We start from the raw sequence: 16,841 nt of genomic DNA, 5'->3' as shown, positions 1-16,841 counted from the left end.
GTCCAATTGGAACTGATCAATAACTTCATTATCTAGGTCCGTTAGTTTGGTTTTGCAAAAACTGGACTGGTACGATTTCAGACAAACGCATTTACTTGACATGTCAAAAAGACATATTGCTTTAATCCGATATATATCAAACTAAAGTGCATGTAATTAGAATTTAGAAAATGTTAATTTTATTGCTTCTACGTTTTCTAACTAACGCTGCCCTATCTGTTCATTTCAAACTTTACCTTAATGTTCCTCAAAGATAATTTTGAAGAAACAAGAATCGACACCAACCTCTTTGGTCCTCAGTATCTTCATTTTTATTTAGCTGCAGTTCTGGATCACTCAAGTCACCACTCTCCTCTTTTACAGACTTCATTTTTGCAATAGTATGTCAGCAGACTTCATTGGTTTCATTCAGTTCCACTTTATATGCCACCTTATTTCTCTTTCTTCACCTGTGGGATGATGATATATTCACAGCATTTATAAGTAAATTTCAGTGGGAGGGCCTTCTCTGAAGATTCTAATTGTGATAGCTGGGTGGATGCGAATAGGTAATGTTGTAGATTTATTTTAAAAAGTTTCTTCTTATTTACTTTTTGTTCCCCTATTAACAACAAAAAAGCTACCCATTAATCACATTAAGACTATTTTCTCATTACCAGTTTGTACATTTACCTTGTTATTTAGATGAATTGTTTCTATTTTGGTTTACATATTATTATTATTATTATTTTTGTATATTTAAATTTAAAAATAGACAGCAAGCATTTTGAACGACATTATTCCAGAAATTTCACAAGATGTGTTTGAAATTTACTGAGAGTTATCATTCTTTGTTTTACTGCAAACACAGAACAAACCAAAATATACTAATAAATCTACATGCATTAACGTATGCTGTACTAAAAACAAACATAATTTGCAGACAGGCATTTTCTTCACAAAATAATACTTTTTAAATACTATAATGTCAAAACGATCAACTTTATATTACTACTTACAGACCAACAGTATCTGAGGAGAGAAGTGAAAGAAAATATTTGATGCACAATCAGCAGCCCTGTGATCAGAACGCTACTTCAGCTTCCTGTTAGAATTAAACAAAATGGCGGCACAACCGTCAATACAATTATTTCAAAATAAGAGTCCGCAAGCTAGAGAAAGCAGCACAGATATCAGGGCCGTATGTTTAAAGCTGCTTCGAGTAAAACTGTGGTCTTAAGTGTGACGAAATTCTAAAATTTACGTAATTTTACTCAAATTTACGTCTCAACAAGCTCCTTAATTTGTTTAAAGAGGTATCCTAACCTAGTTAGTAGTAGCACAATGACTATTCCACAGAGACAACAAACTCAGCAACAAAGATACAATGTGTTGGACTAATGAAAGTGGAATTTGGGTAAATTCGTTTTTGTAGTTGAGCGAAATGATATCCATCATTATAATTTTTTCATTGCATCACATTTATTTTATGAATAGGCCTACACTGAAACTCATTGTTGTGAATTAAGCATTTGACAAATGTGAGGGCTATGCCTAAGCTTTCAGAGGGTTGCAACTAACTAACTAATCAAATCTAAATATCACAAAAATTATAAAAATCAATGATGAAAATAATCAACAATGAATTAAATTATGATTAGTTGAATATCTTTACACTAGCCTCCATCAACCTTACAGTAGAGAAAACCTGTTTCTGTGGGGAAAAAAATACATTTGAAAATGTTTTAGCAGTTTGGTTTATATTTCATTTTGTGATTTATATAGCCCTTCTATTTATATTTCTTTTAATTTCTTCTATTTTTATTGCAAGATTTAGCTTTTTTATTTTTTTGTAGCCTTAAATTTTCACATTGTTTGTGGACAACATATGGAATAATGTTTTAAAATAAAGGAAATACAATTTGGCTTTCTCATTTGATTAATCAAATAATGAATCAACAGAAAATAATCTATCAAAATATTGTTTTATAATGTGTTGTTTAAATTACGAGTGATTTACTGATGTCATACCAGCTGGAACATATTACCTTCGCAGACTCACTATTGACATCATTGTAGTCTTTATTTCACAACACTTAAGCGTCACCTCCATCAGCACCTATGAACCTTAGACTTTGCTGAAAATTGCTTTTAGCATCTTTATAAAAAGCTCCTACTCTTACACTAAGAGTCTTACTCTTTGCTTTTTTTTACCCTCCCCTTTTTCTCCCCAATTTGGAATGCCCAATTCCCAATGTGCTCTAAGTCCTCGTGGTGGCGTTACTCGCCTAAATCTGGGTGGCGGAGGACGAATCGCAGTTTCCTCCATGTCTGAGACGTCAACCATCTCATCAGTGGCTGGTTGAGCGTGTTACCGCAGAGACATAGCGTGCATGGGGACAAATATGCACCCAAGCACCCACCGAGAGCGAACCATATTATAGCGATCAGGAGGAGGTTACCTCAATAGCCACCGGGCCAATTTGGTTGCTTAGGAGACCTGGCTGGAGTCACTCAGTAGGCCTACGCCCTATATTCAAACTCGAGACTCCAAGAGCTCTTTAACAGTGATGGCCCTATTGTTTCTGTCAAGTAATTGATTGGTCTGACTGAAGTAAATTAAGAAAAATATTCTGAAATACAACAAAATAAATAAGTGAAGCTTTATACATTTAATCTTTAAGATTAGAGGAGAAAGTGACTTAATTCTCTGTTTGTTACTTGTAGACCGATAGTTGTTCTCGATCCGTGATTGTTATAGTTTTGTTTGTTTTTAAACACGATTAATTAATTTAACTATTTTCAGAAATATGCTTGTGTCGTTTTGTTCTGTGTAGGCCTAATTGGTGAAAATAATGGGATCCTTGCAAGAACTTAATGAAGACATAACATAGACTTTTCTTTTATAAAGTTAATAATACAGGCTACAGATTTACCTAAAGCATAGTAAAACATTTTTTTTTTAGAATAAAAGTAAAAGTAATATAAAGTAAAAGTTTTTACTTTACTAAAACTTTAATGCCTTGCTGACACAATTGGTGTTTTATCTCCAATCTTAGTTATGTACTTTTAGTATTTTACAGTATGTTGGACAAATGTCTTTAGCGGATGTGTTAGAGTGATATATAATATAATATAACAATAGGAGATCCTGCGGTGTGCCTGTGAATGCCAATTAAATACTTTGTGGCAATTTCCACAAAAGCTTAAGCACCATAATGAAATAGGTGAAAACAGGAAAATGTTGCTATGAAATAAAGCAGCTTTTCAGCAGCTCGATTAACAGTGATTCTCAAGTTATATCGGTCATTGACATTAATGAAACAAGCCGTTCAGGGCAATCAGTTTGACATTAATCATTGGGGAGGGTCATTTATGTATAACGTATCCTTATTGCAACCATGAATATTACATTTATGATTACAATGGTTCATTTTATTGCATTTATAATCAATGAGATTAATAAAACATCCAACGGCATCAAATATAACTATTTGACATTATTATGGTTTCATTAGACTTTAAAATGTTTTTGCTTTCACCAATAGGCCTACTAAACTTTAAAATAATAAAAATAATCATAATTACACTCTTAAAAAAAAGGGTTCCTCTGGGTTCTATATAGAACCCTGGGGTTCCGTTCTTGGCCAATAGAACCTTTTACCAAAAAAATGGTTCTATGTAGAACCCTTGAGAGCAAAGAACCTTTTTTATTAAAATGGTTATAATTCATGTTTTATGACTGAAGTGTAAACTAAAGATTACACAATAATTATAGGCCTACACAACACATTCACAACACTTTTTGAGTCAAGACCCATGAAAATGACTGCTGTAGTCAAAAACAAGAGTCAAAAAATATCAATATCTAGTCAATGTATGATTTGAGCTTTGCCTTTAAATAAAAAATAAAATGACCAGGTGTTTTCTTTATTTTGTATTCCATATTGTGATGGCTTTAATCATAGGTTTTAATCTGTCGAAGGTAACATTAAAAAAATAATTATCGTAAAAATTCTCTCTGGTGGCGTATATGCGTTGCATCATCCTTGAATTCCTATTGGTGGATTGGCGAAGATGAACCTCCGAGAGACAAGTTGACTGACAGTTTGGCTAATTTTTCAAACTGAGGAGTCCGCCATTTCTTCCCGTTTATACCCACAGGTAAGTTACGTTTTTACATTTTTAAAATAATTTTAATGAAATATTTAGTATTGTAGTTAATAGTTATATTGGTTAGACTAGCCCTTGTGTTACATACTGATACTAGAAGCAAAAAGGATAATATTTACCTCAGACACTGCTGTGTAACGTTAGCAGTGACGGGCTTCGTCAGCCGTCGGTTCAGAAAGCCCTTTTAAATTGTTTTTCCTCCGGTTTTAAATTATTTAAGTTACAGTCTCCCTTTATTTCCTTGTTAATGTTAATTGAATTGTCAATAACAATAAGACAGCTGTGTTATAAGGAGACGAGCTTCGAGACAGAAGCGTGAATTTTAATTTCAATGAAGCGCGCGCTCGTTGTTCGTTAACGGTACTTGAACAATAAGCGCCAATTCAAATATAAGCGAACCGGGTGGAAGACGGAGGAGTATGATATGTGAATGTTTGTCGCAGTTTCACACATACTTAGGCCTGTGTTAACAGGTGTTATTAATTCTTCTATAGAATATGAAATATTTGGTTGTTTTTTTTTACAGAGCAGCAAATTGATGGGGAGACTCTGCTGGGTCTCACAGAAAGGATGGTGGAAAGACTTTTTCCTGTAATGAAACATCAGGTGACATTTATGAAGGAGCTTAATAAGTTAAAAAAGTAAGTCTGTACTGTTAAATATTAAACATTGTGGTTAAAAGTAAAACAAACTTATGCTAACCAAGCTTAAAATCCTTATCTTAATTTATATTTTTATTTTTCTTCAAACAGCCTGGAAACTGAAGTGCCACAAATATCGTGTACTCCGTATGTATCATTGTTTTAAAGTTTAAACAGACTGTATTGTGGCAAGTAAAATGAATATCCTGTATAAAAGACTTCAACGTTGTATTCATGTTTACAGACAAGAACCCTGTGAGAATGAGGGCTCATTTGTTGCCCAACCTTGGCCAGCAGTATACAACCTGCCTGTCTTTCCCCTGAATTGCAAGCAGCTTTGCAGAGGAAGGATCCCGGCTTTAAGAAGAAGGACAAGTCTCACATCCGTGCATTACTGATTCAAGTGTTGTTTGACAGCATCACCTAGCACACCTGGTACAGTATTGTATTTTATAACAGTTAAATGTATTTTATGTTTTGGTTGTTGGGTACTGAAATAATATATTTGATTATTTCTTAGGTACCCAAATCATAAAATATATGGAGATGTTCTGGGGAGTTTGATCACCCGCTTTCCATTTTTGAAGGATGGCAGCTCCTCTGGTTATGTATGAACATATTGCTGCTCTTTTAATATTGTGAAAATATTGAGATCATTGCTCATTAAAAAATCTCACACAGAAAAAAATCTATTTAAAAAAGAAAGTATAAATGTGTCTACAGGATACCTTGTTGGAATGCCTTAGAAACAAATTTAAAAAAGAAAGGATTCCCTTGGTTAGCTCATCAATCGTCCTGCAAATGAAGGAGAAGTATGGGATCAAAAGGAAGTGTGCTGGACAAACATATTCTGAGGGACTTAGTCAACAACAAGAGGCAAGTTCAGTTCAATAAATTTGATTTTGAAGGTAGATTAAATTAGTCTTAACATGAAACACATGTTGACAATTATTTCAGAGTGCAAAATGTAGAAGAGAACCATTGGATATAATGGTGTAACGCTAGTGTGGGAAGCAGGAGCAGGCAGACAGGAGGATCGGATCCAAACGCAGTTATCTTTATTGACTAATAGACAGGCAAAACACAAAGGAAAGCCCACAATGGGGAAACTAAACATAAACTAGAACACTCGGGCAGGAGGGCACATACCAGGCTAACAACATACAACGATCGATAAGGAGTGAACAAGAAACAGGGCTTAAATACACAAGGACAGGATGATTACAAATGATAAACAGGTGTGAACAATGACACAAAATGGCAGTGATGACGGCAGGTGGATTGTGGGAAATGTAGTTCGGACAAAGACAAGTGAAACCAGGGCAGACAACAAGGGAATCGTGACAAATGGCTAGTGATGGGAAGTCTGGCTCTTTTCAAAGATTTAATTTAAGATTGATGTTTCAATCTTAAATATTTTATTCTGTGACTTTGATTCATATTTACGTACTGCACAATACTGTTTTTCTACCTCAGATTGTGTTGGACCTGGAAGTAATGGGTGAGGATGAGACAAGTTTCCAGGAACACATTAATGCCATCACCCTGGAGTTGCGTAAAAGCAACCCCAGTTACTCTGAGGTCAAGAACCGGATGAAGCGCACTCTTTTCAAAAGAGTACAGATTATGGACAGGCCTGCAGCTGAAGTAATGGAGCAGTTTCCTTTTCTTGGGGTGCCACAGCTTGTGAGTAAACACTGTTACATTTTGTGCCAGGCAAATAAGAAAAATCTGTGTATATTATATTTCTGTGAATTCCTATAGCTCATTTGGTAGAGCAATGCGTTAGCAATGCAAAAGGGTATCCCGGGAACACAAACTTATAAATGTATAGATTGAACGCAATGCAACTCCCTTTAGATAAAAGCGTCTGCCAAATACAAAGTATTTTATTTGATATAAAGTTCTTTTGTTTTATTCTTATTCTAATTGTATTATTTTAATTTTAGATATATACTTCTGTTAAAATTGAGGTCATTTAGAAATGGGAGCTCTAGCGCAAGTTCTACCGGGAAGACTCTAATATCACGTCATTCATTAACCACAGATCTAGCCAATCACCACTCGACATATGCAGTATTTTTAAGCCTGGTTAACACCCATTACTAAGTTCGCAGAAACTGACGCCGGCGCTCACTCACCCGCGTCTCGATTGCAACCATAATGACAAATTGCAAATTTAATAGAAAAAAATGTTACATGGTATTTCAATCAAATGGGATTCAACGCCTGTAATAATTTTGATTACTTTACCACGCCCACTATTTTTCTTATTGAAAATTCTGTCTCGGAAATACATCACTATATGGTAGTCAATTGCAACCTCCAGTTCATGCTGACTTTAAGGAACTTGTTCGGCTGAAAATGTGTAATTTGGATACAAGCACCAGAAGTAAACAAATGTTTTGTATTTAAGATGCTGCATGAAATGACAATGAGGTTTGGAACAGACTTGGCGAAGAACATGGAAACATCTCTAAATGAAATGGCCCCAAACATCATCAGGAGTGCAAAAGAAGGAAGTCAAAAAACCTCTACGCAAATCTCTTTGGACCAGCAGAGGAAACCACAGAGGGTAACAACACCATATATTTTTTCCCATCCAACCTATCTGTTCCATGCCCAGTGTAAAGTTGCATTGTCAATTTAAAGGTAGCTCCTACAAATTGTATGAGTGGAAACATGTATTAAAATAATGTAAATATTAAAGGAATAGTTTACCCAAAACATTTCATAATTTACTCCCCTCTTGTCATTTCAAATCTTTATGACTTTCTTCTTCAGAACACAAAAGAAGATATTTTAAAGAAGGATGGTAACCGAACAACGGCGGTGCCCATTGACCTGCATTGGTTTTGTGTCCATATAATAGAAATGGGTACCAGCATTGTTTGGTTACCAACATTCTTCAAAATATATGTTTTTGTGTTATGCCGAAGAAGGAAAGCCATATAGGTTTAAAATGACAAGAGTGAGTGAATGATGACAGAATTTTCATTTTTGGGTAAACTATCCCTTTAATTGATTTCTGTACCTAATGTACAATCATTTGTATCTGTTTATAGGTCTCTTTAGGAATGCTGCACTCATTTTATTGCCAGCACTATTCAAAGAAAATGCCACTTTCCTCTACTGTGTGGATAGTGTAAGTATAGAGTCTTCTGTAGTTTCATTAACATTTGATGCACTTGACTTGAATTAAAGGAACTGTTTATGCAAATATAAAAATATTAGTCAGTCTACTCACCCTTATGCCAAATTTTTTAAATGTACCCTTTAATTTACTCTCTCTTCCTTAGTCATAAGTTTTGGACTGTTTCTACTGCTATGTACTGTCATTGAATAGCACCCCAATTTTGAGTGCATCGATCATAAAGGAAATCTATACAACTCCAGGGTTTAATACTTGTCTTCTAAAGCAAAATGGTACGTACAAATGGTACGTTAGTGAGAATAAAAATATTAAATTTGCCAAGATAGGTTACTATAATTAGACTATGTATAGATAAGAGAATAACATGCAATGGGGTGGCACATGAGCTCCACATTAATTATTATGAGTCTTGTTGGCCCTAGCTGTCATATCTGTGTTGTGTCATGAACGATTCAGTCACAAGAATGAAAGAACCAATGAGATTCCAAGTAATCAAAGTGGAGCTGATGTGGTAGCATGTTGAATGTTCTTCAGTCATCCGTAATGTTGACATTAAAACACATTACAAAGCTAGAAAGAGCCAGGATATTATTAAATATATCTCAGATTTTGTTTAAGTGAAGAAACAAAGTCATACACATAGGTTGGCTTGTTGGTGAGTAAATTATGGGGTAATTTTAAGTCTATTCGATGACATCTTTTAATTGGTGAAAAGCACTCAAAAGGTGAAATGTTTGTTTTACAGGAACCCAAAGGTCCTACACCCACCATTGTGTTTAATGGCTCTCCTGATCCCCTCAATGCTGAAAGTGTCAGCATTATAATGGACAACGTGACCATTATAAGAGAGGCAGACATCGACATGACACAGGCTGTGGAATGCCTTTTGCTGTCTATTTTCTTTTCAATGTGCAATACCCGGTTCACATTAAGCACACAATGACTTTTATTCAAAAATACATGCTTAAACTTAGGCAAGAGCATGTCAAAAGAACACCAATACCTGTACTAAAAATGTACAGTCAACTTCTGTAAATTGTAGTGATATTTAATATGTTTTAATTGTTCATGTATTGTTTTTTATCTGTATTGTCAAATATCAGAAAATATATATTTTTTCTTGTACAGTACTTAACTTTTACATGTATCTCTGAAATATGTACATACAGTACATAAACAATCTTATTTATATTTAATGCAAAGCGAAAATGCTTAAATAATTCACACTAAACAGTTGAATGTAATAAAACATCTTAAATGTAAAAAGGTTTTGCTGTCTAATACAGTATACAGAGGTGCAATTTTAAATGTCACTAATATTTTTGTATAATCAATTGAATAAATTAATTTATGAACTTTCTGGATTGATTATATTTTCTTATTCAATAATAATTATCTCGTTTAATAATAAAGAACCCTTAAATGGTTCTATATAGAACCATCTAACTTGGATTCAAAGAACCATTTGGGGTTCTTTTTATGGAACTCCATTAAAATGGTTCTATATAGAACCATTTTGGAGTTCCATATATGAAGCGGGTGATATAACCATTTCTGGTTCTAAATAGAACCATTTCTTTTAAGAGTGTATATTATAATTTAATCATTCATTAAGCATTTAATTTTTTTAAATAAATAGAGTTTTCAGAATATTTTGGGGTACCAAAATAACAACAAAAATCAATATAAATGAAACACTAAAAGCATCATAAAACAATAATAAAAGTAATAAAATTAATTATTGCACAATAATCCAAATCTTCTAACTCTTTGTGTGAGGAATAGAGTCAAATGACCAAATGTCTTCATCTCCATCAGCCAGAGCAGCAACTACCACTTTTTTTTTATATAAAAATTTGGCCTAGTAGCAACTCATTATGTAATAACAAAGCATAATATAATAATTTAAATGTAATAAATGTTCATAGTATAATAATTTCTTCAAACAGTAATACAATTTTAAGCACATAATGTGATCAAGTTTTTTTTTTGTTACATGTAATAGGTTATTACATTACGTTAAAAAGAACTCACCAAAAACATTTAGATTAATAATGTTTCATATTATAATAATTTTAAAGCAATTTATAATTTTTTAAAATCTAAATCTAGTCTTAAACTACCAACAAAATTCACTAAGTTTAAATATTGATATATTTATAACTATTATTATTGTCAACAGGGCTATGAATTTACAGTATATCCTAGCATATAAAACTAATAATTATAATAATAATCATACATGTTATCTATTTATGTTTGTATTTATACATGAGCCAAAGAAACTTGTAGTCTTCAGTTTGAAGAGGATATTAAGTGTTTTTTCAATTTGATAACTAATGGTACACATACTGATAAATTACAAAGAATGAGATTACAACACTGTGTACAAACTATAGCATACGTTAAACACAAACCTACAGTGTATATAGTACTGTGTGCCTATAATGCAATGTTCAGCTAGCATGTTCATAAGTACATACACCGATTAGCCACAATATTAAAACCACCTGCCTAATATTGTGTATGTCCCCCTCGTGCCGCCAAATATTTTGGGGTAAGAGATATGTCAATTTAAGTGAAGCTGGCAATCATTATGGTGTTGTAGAAACCAACATCTCGTCAAGTCAGGAAAACTCTCTGCGGGGAGGACTATCACTGTCAAAGTCTACAATCAAAAGAAGACTTCATGAAAGTAAATACAGAGGGTTTTATCACAAGGTGCAAACCACTGGTAAGCCTCAAAAAAAAAAAAAGAAGAAGAAAAGGACAGATTAGACTGCCATCATATAAAAAGCCTGCCAAGTTCAAGAACACTTTTGGACAGATGAAACTCAAATCAACCTGTATCAGAATCATGGAAAGAGTATGGAGAAGGGAAGGATCGGCTCATGATCAATGCATACCACATCATCTGTTAAACATGGTCAGTGTTGTGGCATGGGCGTATGAGGCTGCTAATGGAACTGGGTCTGATATACTTTGGATCGATGTCTTTTTCACTCATTGATAATCAGCAAACCTTTTAAAATATTACATTGATTGTTTGTGTTCCCAGAGTATGGCAATTCTGCTGTGCACATTTTACAGTTTTTCATTTATCGAGGTATTGGAAAATTGGAAAGTTTTGGGAAAGGGTAAAAGAAGCAAAGTTTGGAGTCATTTTAGATTCTGGATTGATAGAAATCTTAATTTAAACAATATAAAATAATTATATATATATATATTAAATGGTTTTAAAATATTACCTTAGTCTTTACTGTTAACAGATGGCCCAGACACAGACTACAAGAGTGCAAATTGAATGGAATCCCAGATGCAGTTTATTGTGCTACTCCAATCCCAATCAATAATAAAAAGGAAAAAAAGTGATACACAACACGGGACTTAATTATAAAGAAACCCGAAATACACAATGGACTCTTATTTTGCAATGTCTGCACTCATGATTCGCTGAGAAAGTGAGATTCAAACTGCTAACCTGATCTTCTGAGTTCAAACCCTTTTCGGGTGATTAATGAAAAAGACCCGTTTAAAAGAGTACTTTGTTCATGACTCTTTCGTGCTGGGTTTGTTGTTGCATGCAGAGCAGTAAGCTCATCGCAACAGGACAGGTGAAAAGTGGTGCAAAACACACCGGTGCGCGCTCTCAAGATGTTTTCAATAACACACAAGATGATATCTGTCGAAACTGCAAATTAACACACACAACCCGAATGTCACCAAATTATTGTCGCAATCAATTATTATCAATTAAGCATTTGTGACAATTTCAGTCGCAGTCTGAAGCCCTGCATGTGTGACATAACGTTAGTCAGAGCCTATATACTATAAAAATACATACGTAAAGTACCATGTATTGGTTGCTTGGTATTTTACCATGTATTTTAATTCTCTCACCATTAACTCACCCTCATGCCATCCCAGATGTGTATGACTTTCTCTTTTCTGCAGAACACAAATTAAGATATTTAGAAGAATATTTAATCTCTTTAGGTCCACACAATGCAAGTGAATGGGTGCCAACATTTTGAAACTCCAAGATCGACATAAAGGCAGCATAAAAGTAATCCATATGACTCCAGTGGTTAATCCCATGTGTTCAGATACGATATGATACGTTTGGGTAAGAAACAGATCAATATTTAAGTCCTTTTTCGTCATAAATTCTCTACCCTGCCCATTAGGGGGTGATATGCAAGAAGGATGTGAATCACTAAAAACAGAAGAAGAATGAAAGTAAAGTGGAAATTGACTGAGCTGGAAGGAGAATTTATAGTAAAAAAAAAAAAAAAAGGGACTTAAATATTGATCTGTTTCTCACCCGCACCTCTCATACCACTTCAGAAGATATGGATTTAACCATCGTCTGGAGTTCTTTTATGTTGCCCTTATATTAATTTTGGAGATTAAAAATGTTGGCACCCATTCACTTACACTGTATAGACCTAAAGAGCTGAGATATTTTTCTAAAAATCTTTGTGTTAAGCAGAAGAAAGAAAATCATACACATCTGGGATGGCATGAGGGAGTAAATGATGTATAGCATGAAATCCTGGTTACACCTTTAATTTCCATCCTCTGATTTTTCTGAATTTCATACTTGTCTTTGCAAGTGTAGGAGCTTTGCTCACATTGACAACTTTCTGTGACGCCTTTTTACAGCTTGATCTCACATCAAAATCGTGAAGTGTGTGCCAATTTTTCTTTAGCCTAAATCCGACATTGATCGAATTTTAAAACACTGGCCCGAGAGGCTAAAGCGGTAAGTGTTTTAGAGCAAAAAACAAGTGTGACATCCATTTGTATCCAGGAGAGGTCGCCAGAGCCAGTTGTAAACACAATTATATTCATCTGTACAGGGTGTTTAACAGTGAAGGGAAATGCTTATTTTATTTAATCTACCCCCCAACCAAAACCCAGATCTAACCCTAACCATTATTAGAGACAAAATGGATTGTTATGGCTACAAATGCAACCTCCTTATCACACTTGTGATTGTTTATACAAACGTGATTTCCTCCTTGTTTGAATAGGGATCAAACTGCATCAAACAACCAGTCGCACCACAAGGGGAATTAACTGCTGTGGAGCCATTGCAGATATGTCAGATAAGAGATGGGGCATGTCAGTGAGTCGGCATACTTTTGCCGAACCTAGGGTACCGGAACTTTCGAAAACAGCATGCTGACTTCCCACGTGATCAGGTTACTTTTTAAATGAACTAGCCAATGACCTGTTTGGCTAAAGCTCTTTTCACATGTATGGCAGTGGATTGGTTTCTGTATGTAATCTCTGATGCTCTTTAAAATTGTGCTGCCATGAAAAAGTCTAACAAAAAATAGAGCACGTATTAGGCTTCTCATTTGTATACATTTTCGTGTCTTTAGGTGTGATGGCAAAACTTTTTTCCACACAATCACATTAATTTACTCCAGTGTGCAGCGAGTGCAGATGATTTTTGAGACTTCTTGAACATGAGACACTCTTTCCACCCTTGAGGCATGTGAAAGGCTTCTCTTCAGTGTGAATCCTTGCATGACTATTAAGATGAGCTTTACGTGTGAAACTCTTTCCACAATGAGGGCATATAAAAGGTTTCTCTCCAGTGTGAATTCTCATGTGAGAATGAAGGCAACCTTTACGTGTGAAACTTTTTCCACACTGAAGGCATGTGTATGGCTTCTCTCCAGTGTGAATTATCATGTGCCTGTTGAGGTATGCTTTATGTTTGAATCTTGATCCACACTGGAGGCATGTAAAAAGTTTCTCACTAGTGTGAATTCTAATGTGAACATTTAGGTCACCTTTATATGTGAAACTTTTTCCACACTTATGACATGAAAAAGGCCTCTCGCCACTGTGAATTCTCATGTGACTATTGAGGACATCTTTATATGTGAAACTCTTTCCACACTCATGGCATGTGAAAGGCTTCTCTCCGGAGTGAGTGGCTATGTGCCTCTTTAGGTCTTGATTACAACAGTAACTCTTTTCACACATAGGACACTGGAAAGGCTTCTCTCCAGAGTGAATTAGTATGTGCTTTTTAAGGATGTCTGCACGAGTGAAACTCTTGCCACACTGAAGGCATATGAATGGCTTCTCTCCTGTGTGAATTCTCATGTGATTTTCAAGGTGTCCTTTTTGTGTGAAACTCTTTCCACACTGAGGGCAGGTTAAAGATTTCTTGGTTCTTGCCTTTTGACTTCTTTTTTGTGAGGAATTCTTTTTGGAATTATTAGGTGTCTGATACTGATGTTTCTCCTCCACTTCATCCATTTCTTGACTTTCCTCCTTTATTTGCATCAAATCTAAAATAAAAATATTAAATAGTTAATAATCAATGAACCCCTTACAAGCTGTAGGCAATATTTCCCTGCTAAAGGTCAAACAGAAAATACTTATAACTGTAAGAACTTAATAAGTTGGGTTTACCAAAAATGTGTCCAAAGTAAACTTTTTTTTAAAACATAATATACAGTTGCAGTCAAAATAATTCAACCCCCCAAGATAGTATATTTCTGATGACCCTGAATTGTGCATATATAACCTAAAATTTCTAAATTGCAGGATTTAAAAAAATACAGCAGTGTTCAACGCCTATTGCATATAGCCATTTCTTAAAAATGTTAGGCTACACAAGAACTTGTTTTAAAACGAAGCCATCACACAACAATGGCACTTATTTAAGTTTTCCAAGTTGCAAGTTTAGTGTCATAAGCTTTATTTTGTTGAATTTATTTCTATGCAAAAATTGCTATTTAAAAATAAGATGTCACAAAAGCTAATAGAGATTATTTCATTACACAAGAAAAGACCATGGCTAAAAATGGAAGTGTCTTCCAATAGACAAAGTAGGAAGCACCATTTATACATTTTTCAAATATGGTACAACCTACTGGGGAGTGGAAGAAAGCAAAACTTCACCAAGGGAAATGTTGACTTGAATATTTATGCAGGAATTTGGAAAGACATATTGAGTCCTGGATGAAGGTTTTATGGATGTATGATAACAAACTGAAAATGAGATTTAGACCCATGGGTCAGCAGTACGTCTGGAGTAAGAAAGGCAAGGTGATGATAAGAATGACACATCACCACAGTCAAGCATGGAGATGGGTCAGCCCTGTTGTGGGAGTGTTTTGCACCTGCAGAATATGGCTATCCTGATTATGTGACTGAAACCATGGATTTTTTTCAGGTATCAGGCCATTTTGGCAAAATTGTGATGCCTTTAGGGTGAAACTGATGCTCTGTGATCAATGGACTTTCCAGCAAGGCAATAACACCAAGTTGTCCCAAAACCAGTTCAGGGATGGGTCGTGGAATGCCCTTGAATGACCATCATTAAAATCCCATTGAAAATCTTTGTTGGGATTTCATGGAAGCAGTGGCAGCACAGAAACCAAAGAATGTCAATGAGCAGGAAGCTTTTACTTTTAAAAATTCCAATAGAGAGGTGTCCGAAGCCTGAGAACACTTACCTGGAACATTTATTTGATGTTATTAAGGGTAAAGGATGTTCCACAAATGATAGCCTAGATTTTGGGGGTTGAATATTTTTGACATGACATTTGTGGAGAGAATTAGTTATTTTTTTATTTAAAAATGTTCTCTTTGTTCTCAAAATCATTCAAATGTGAATCAAATGGGTTTTAGTTGATGTGTTTTAATTCACATCACCAGAACGTATTGCTGGTTGGGGGGGGGGGGTGAATAATTTTGATTACAACTTTATTTTATGATGCAAATAAGCGAGGTCAATAAAAAAAACTTGTTCTGTTGTCCAATATGTCAACTGTACCTAGGTAAAAATTTGTGTTGATACTACAAAAGGAATGAAAAGTTTCAGCATATGGAATGCTGGCCTTTTTCTATCCAAGTGTCCATAAAACAGAATAACTAAAAACTATTAATTAAAACATATCAAAGTTAATCAATATACTTTTGTGATTTGATACTAATACTTATATTAAATGAAAAACAAATAAAATGGGAATCTTATTCCATCACTCAAAAAAATTTGCATGTGCGCTCTAGCTTTGCTCACCCACATGGGATATGTTTGTTCGCTTTCAAGTTAGTCTCTTAATGCTTCGGCAGTAGCTGATGCTATTGGAACTCCTCCCGGGAGTGAAGCCCATATAGAATCATGGCAATCTATTGCAGCTTGGCCCTCTGCCCCCAAGGAGCACATAATCATGGGCATATAATACAGAACAGCGCCATTTTCTTCTTCAGGGTCACAATTAAAGCTCATGCTCTGCAAACCAGACTCATCACTTCATCTTTGCAATTCATCACAGCGAGTTGGATTATTTTTCCTTAGTGTATATACAGTTGAAGTCAGAAGTTTACATACACTTAGGTTGAATTCATTATAGCTCATTTTTGAACCAATCCACAGATTTCATATTAGCAAACTATAGTTTTGGTAAGTCATTTAAGACATCTACTTTGCACATAACAAGTTATTTTTCCCAAAATTGTTAGCAGACAGATTTTTTACTTTTAATAGACTATATGGCAATTATAGTGGGTCAGAACTTTATATACACTAAGTTAACTGTGCCATTAAGCAGCTTGGAAAATTCCAGAAAAAGATGACAAGCCTTTAGGCAATTAGCCAATTGGAGATGTACCTGTGGATGTATTTTAAGGCCTACCTTAAACTCAGTGCTGCTTTGCTTGACATCATGGGAAAATCAAAAGAAATCAGGCCAGACTATTTGGCCCTAGTAACCATTGTTATGTTTGGAGGAAAAAGGGTGAGGCTTGCAAGCAGAACAACACAATCCCAACAGTGAAGCATGGGGGTGGCTGCAGCATGTTGTGGGGGATCTTTGCTGCAGGAGGGACTGGAGCACTACACAAAATAGATGGCATCATGA

The 16,841-nt window shown here is 34.8% G+C and overlaps 2 protein-coding genes and 1 long non-coding RNA gene across 4 annotated transcripts in view; 1 reads left to right on the top strand and 2 right to left on the bottom strand.

The window, feature by feature from the left end:
• LOC127644547 (gastrula zinc finger protein XlCGF57.1-like) overlaps positions 1 to 16,841 on the bottom strand; it is a 35,355-nt gene that overhangs the window by 10,080 nt on the left and 8,434 nt on the right. Inside the window, exons 1-2 of one of the 2 annotated variants that reach the window (XM_052127750.1) lie at positions 999 to 1,085; positions 286 to 449 (exon numbers count right to left, since the gene is read on the bottom strand). In XM_052127750.1, the coding sequence (XP_051983710.1) occupies positions 286 to 370 (85 nt within the window). In that variant the 5' untranslated portion in view covers positions 371 to 449; positions 999 to 1,085. Of the gene's footprint in view, positions 1 to 285; positions 450 to 998; positions 1,086 to 16,841 lie in introns of those variants that run through there. The other variant, XM_052127751.1, reaches the window with a different exon arrangement.
• Positions 4,905 to 5,668, top strand: LOC127644578 (uncharacterized). The gene is made up of 4 exons (XR_007970683.1): positions 4,905 to 4,940; positions 5,038 to 5,228; positions 5,314 to 5,401; positions 5,517 to 5,668. It is a non-coding gene; the product is annotated as an uncharacterized LOC127644578 (long non-coding RNA).
• LOC127645742 (gastrula zinc finger protein XlCGF49.1-like) lies at positions 13,372 to 14,229 on the bottom strand. Its single transcript, XM_052129404.1, has 2 exons — positions 13,929 to 14,229; positions 13,372 to 13,586 (listed from the first exon to the last, which is right to left on the bottom strand). The coding sequence occupies exons 1-2, from the start codon at positions 14,227 to 14,229 to the stop codon at positions 13,372 to 13,374; spliced, it is 516 nt and encodes a 171-aa protein (XP_051985364.1).

The sequence above is a fragment of the Xyrauchen texanus genome, chromosome 6, assembly GCF_025860055.1.
Source record: "Xyrauchen texanus isolate HMW12.3.18 chromosome 6, RBS_HiC_50CHRs, whole genome shotgun sequence".
NCBI lineage: Eukaryota > Metazoa > Chordata > Actinopteri > Cypriniformes > Catostomidae > Xyrauchen > Xyrauchen texanus.
Note: the sequence above shows the minus strand (reverse complement) of the source record. Positions and strands in the feature narration are given on the sequence as shown.

What these genes read in the sequence shown, in the direction of transcription:
- LOC127645742 (XM_052129404.1), bottom strand. Translation starts at nt 14,229, where the DNA reads ATGGATGAAGTGGAGGAGAAACATCAGTATCAGACACCTAATAATTCC. An exon ending in GTGTGAAAAGAGTTACTGTT is followed by an intron (nt 13,587 to 13,928) that starts GTAATCAAGACC and finishes TCACACGTAAAG; the next exon opens with GTTGCCTTCATTCTCACATG.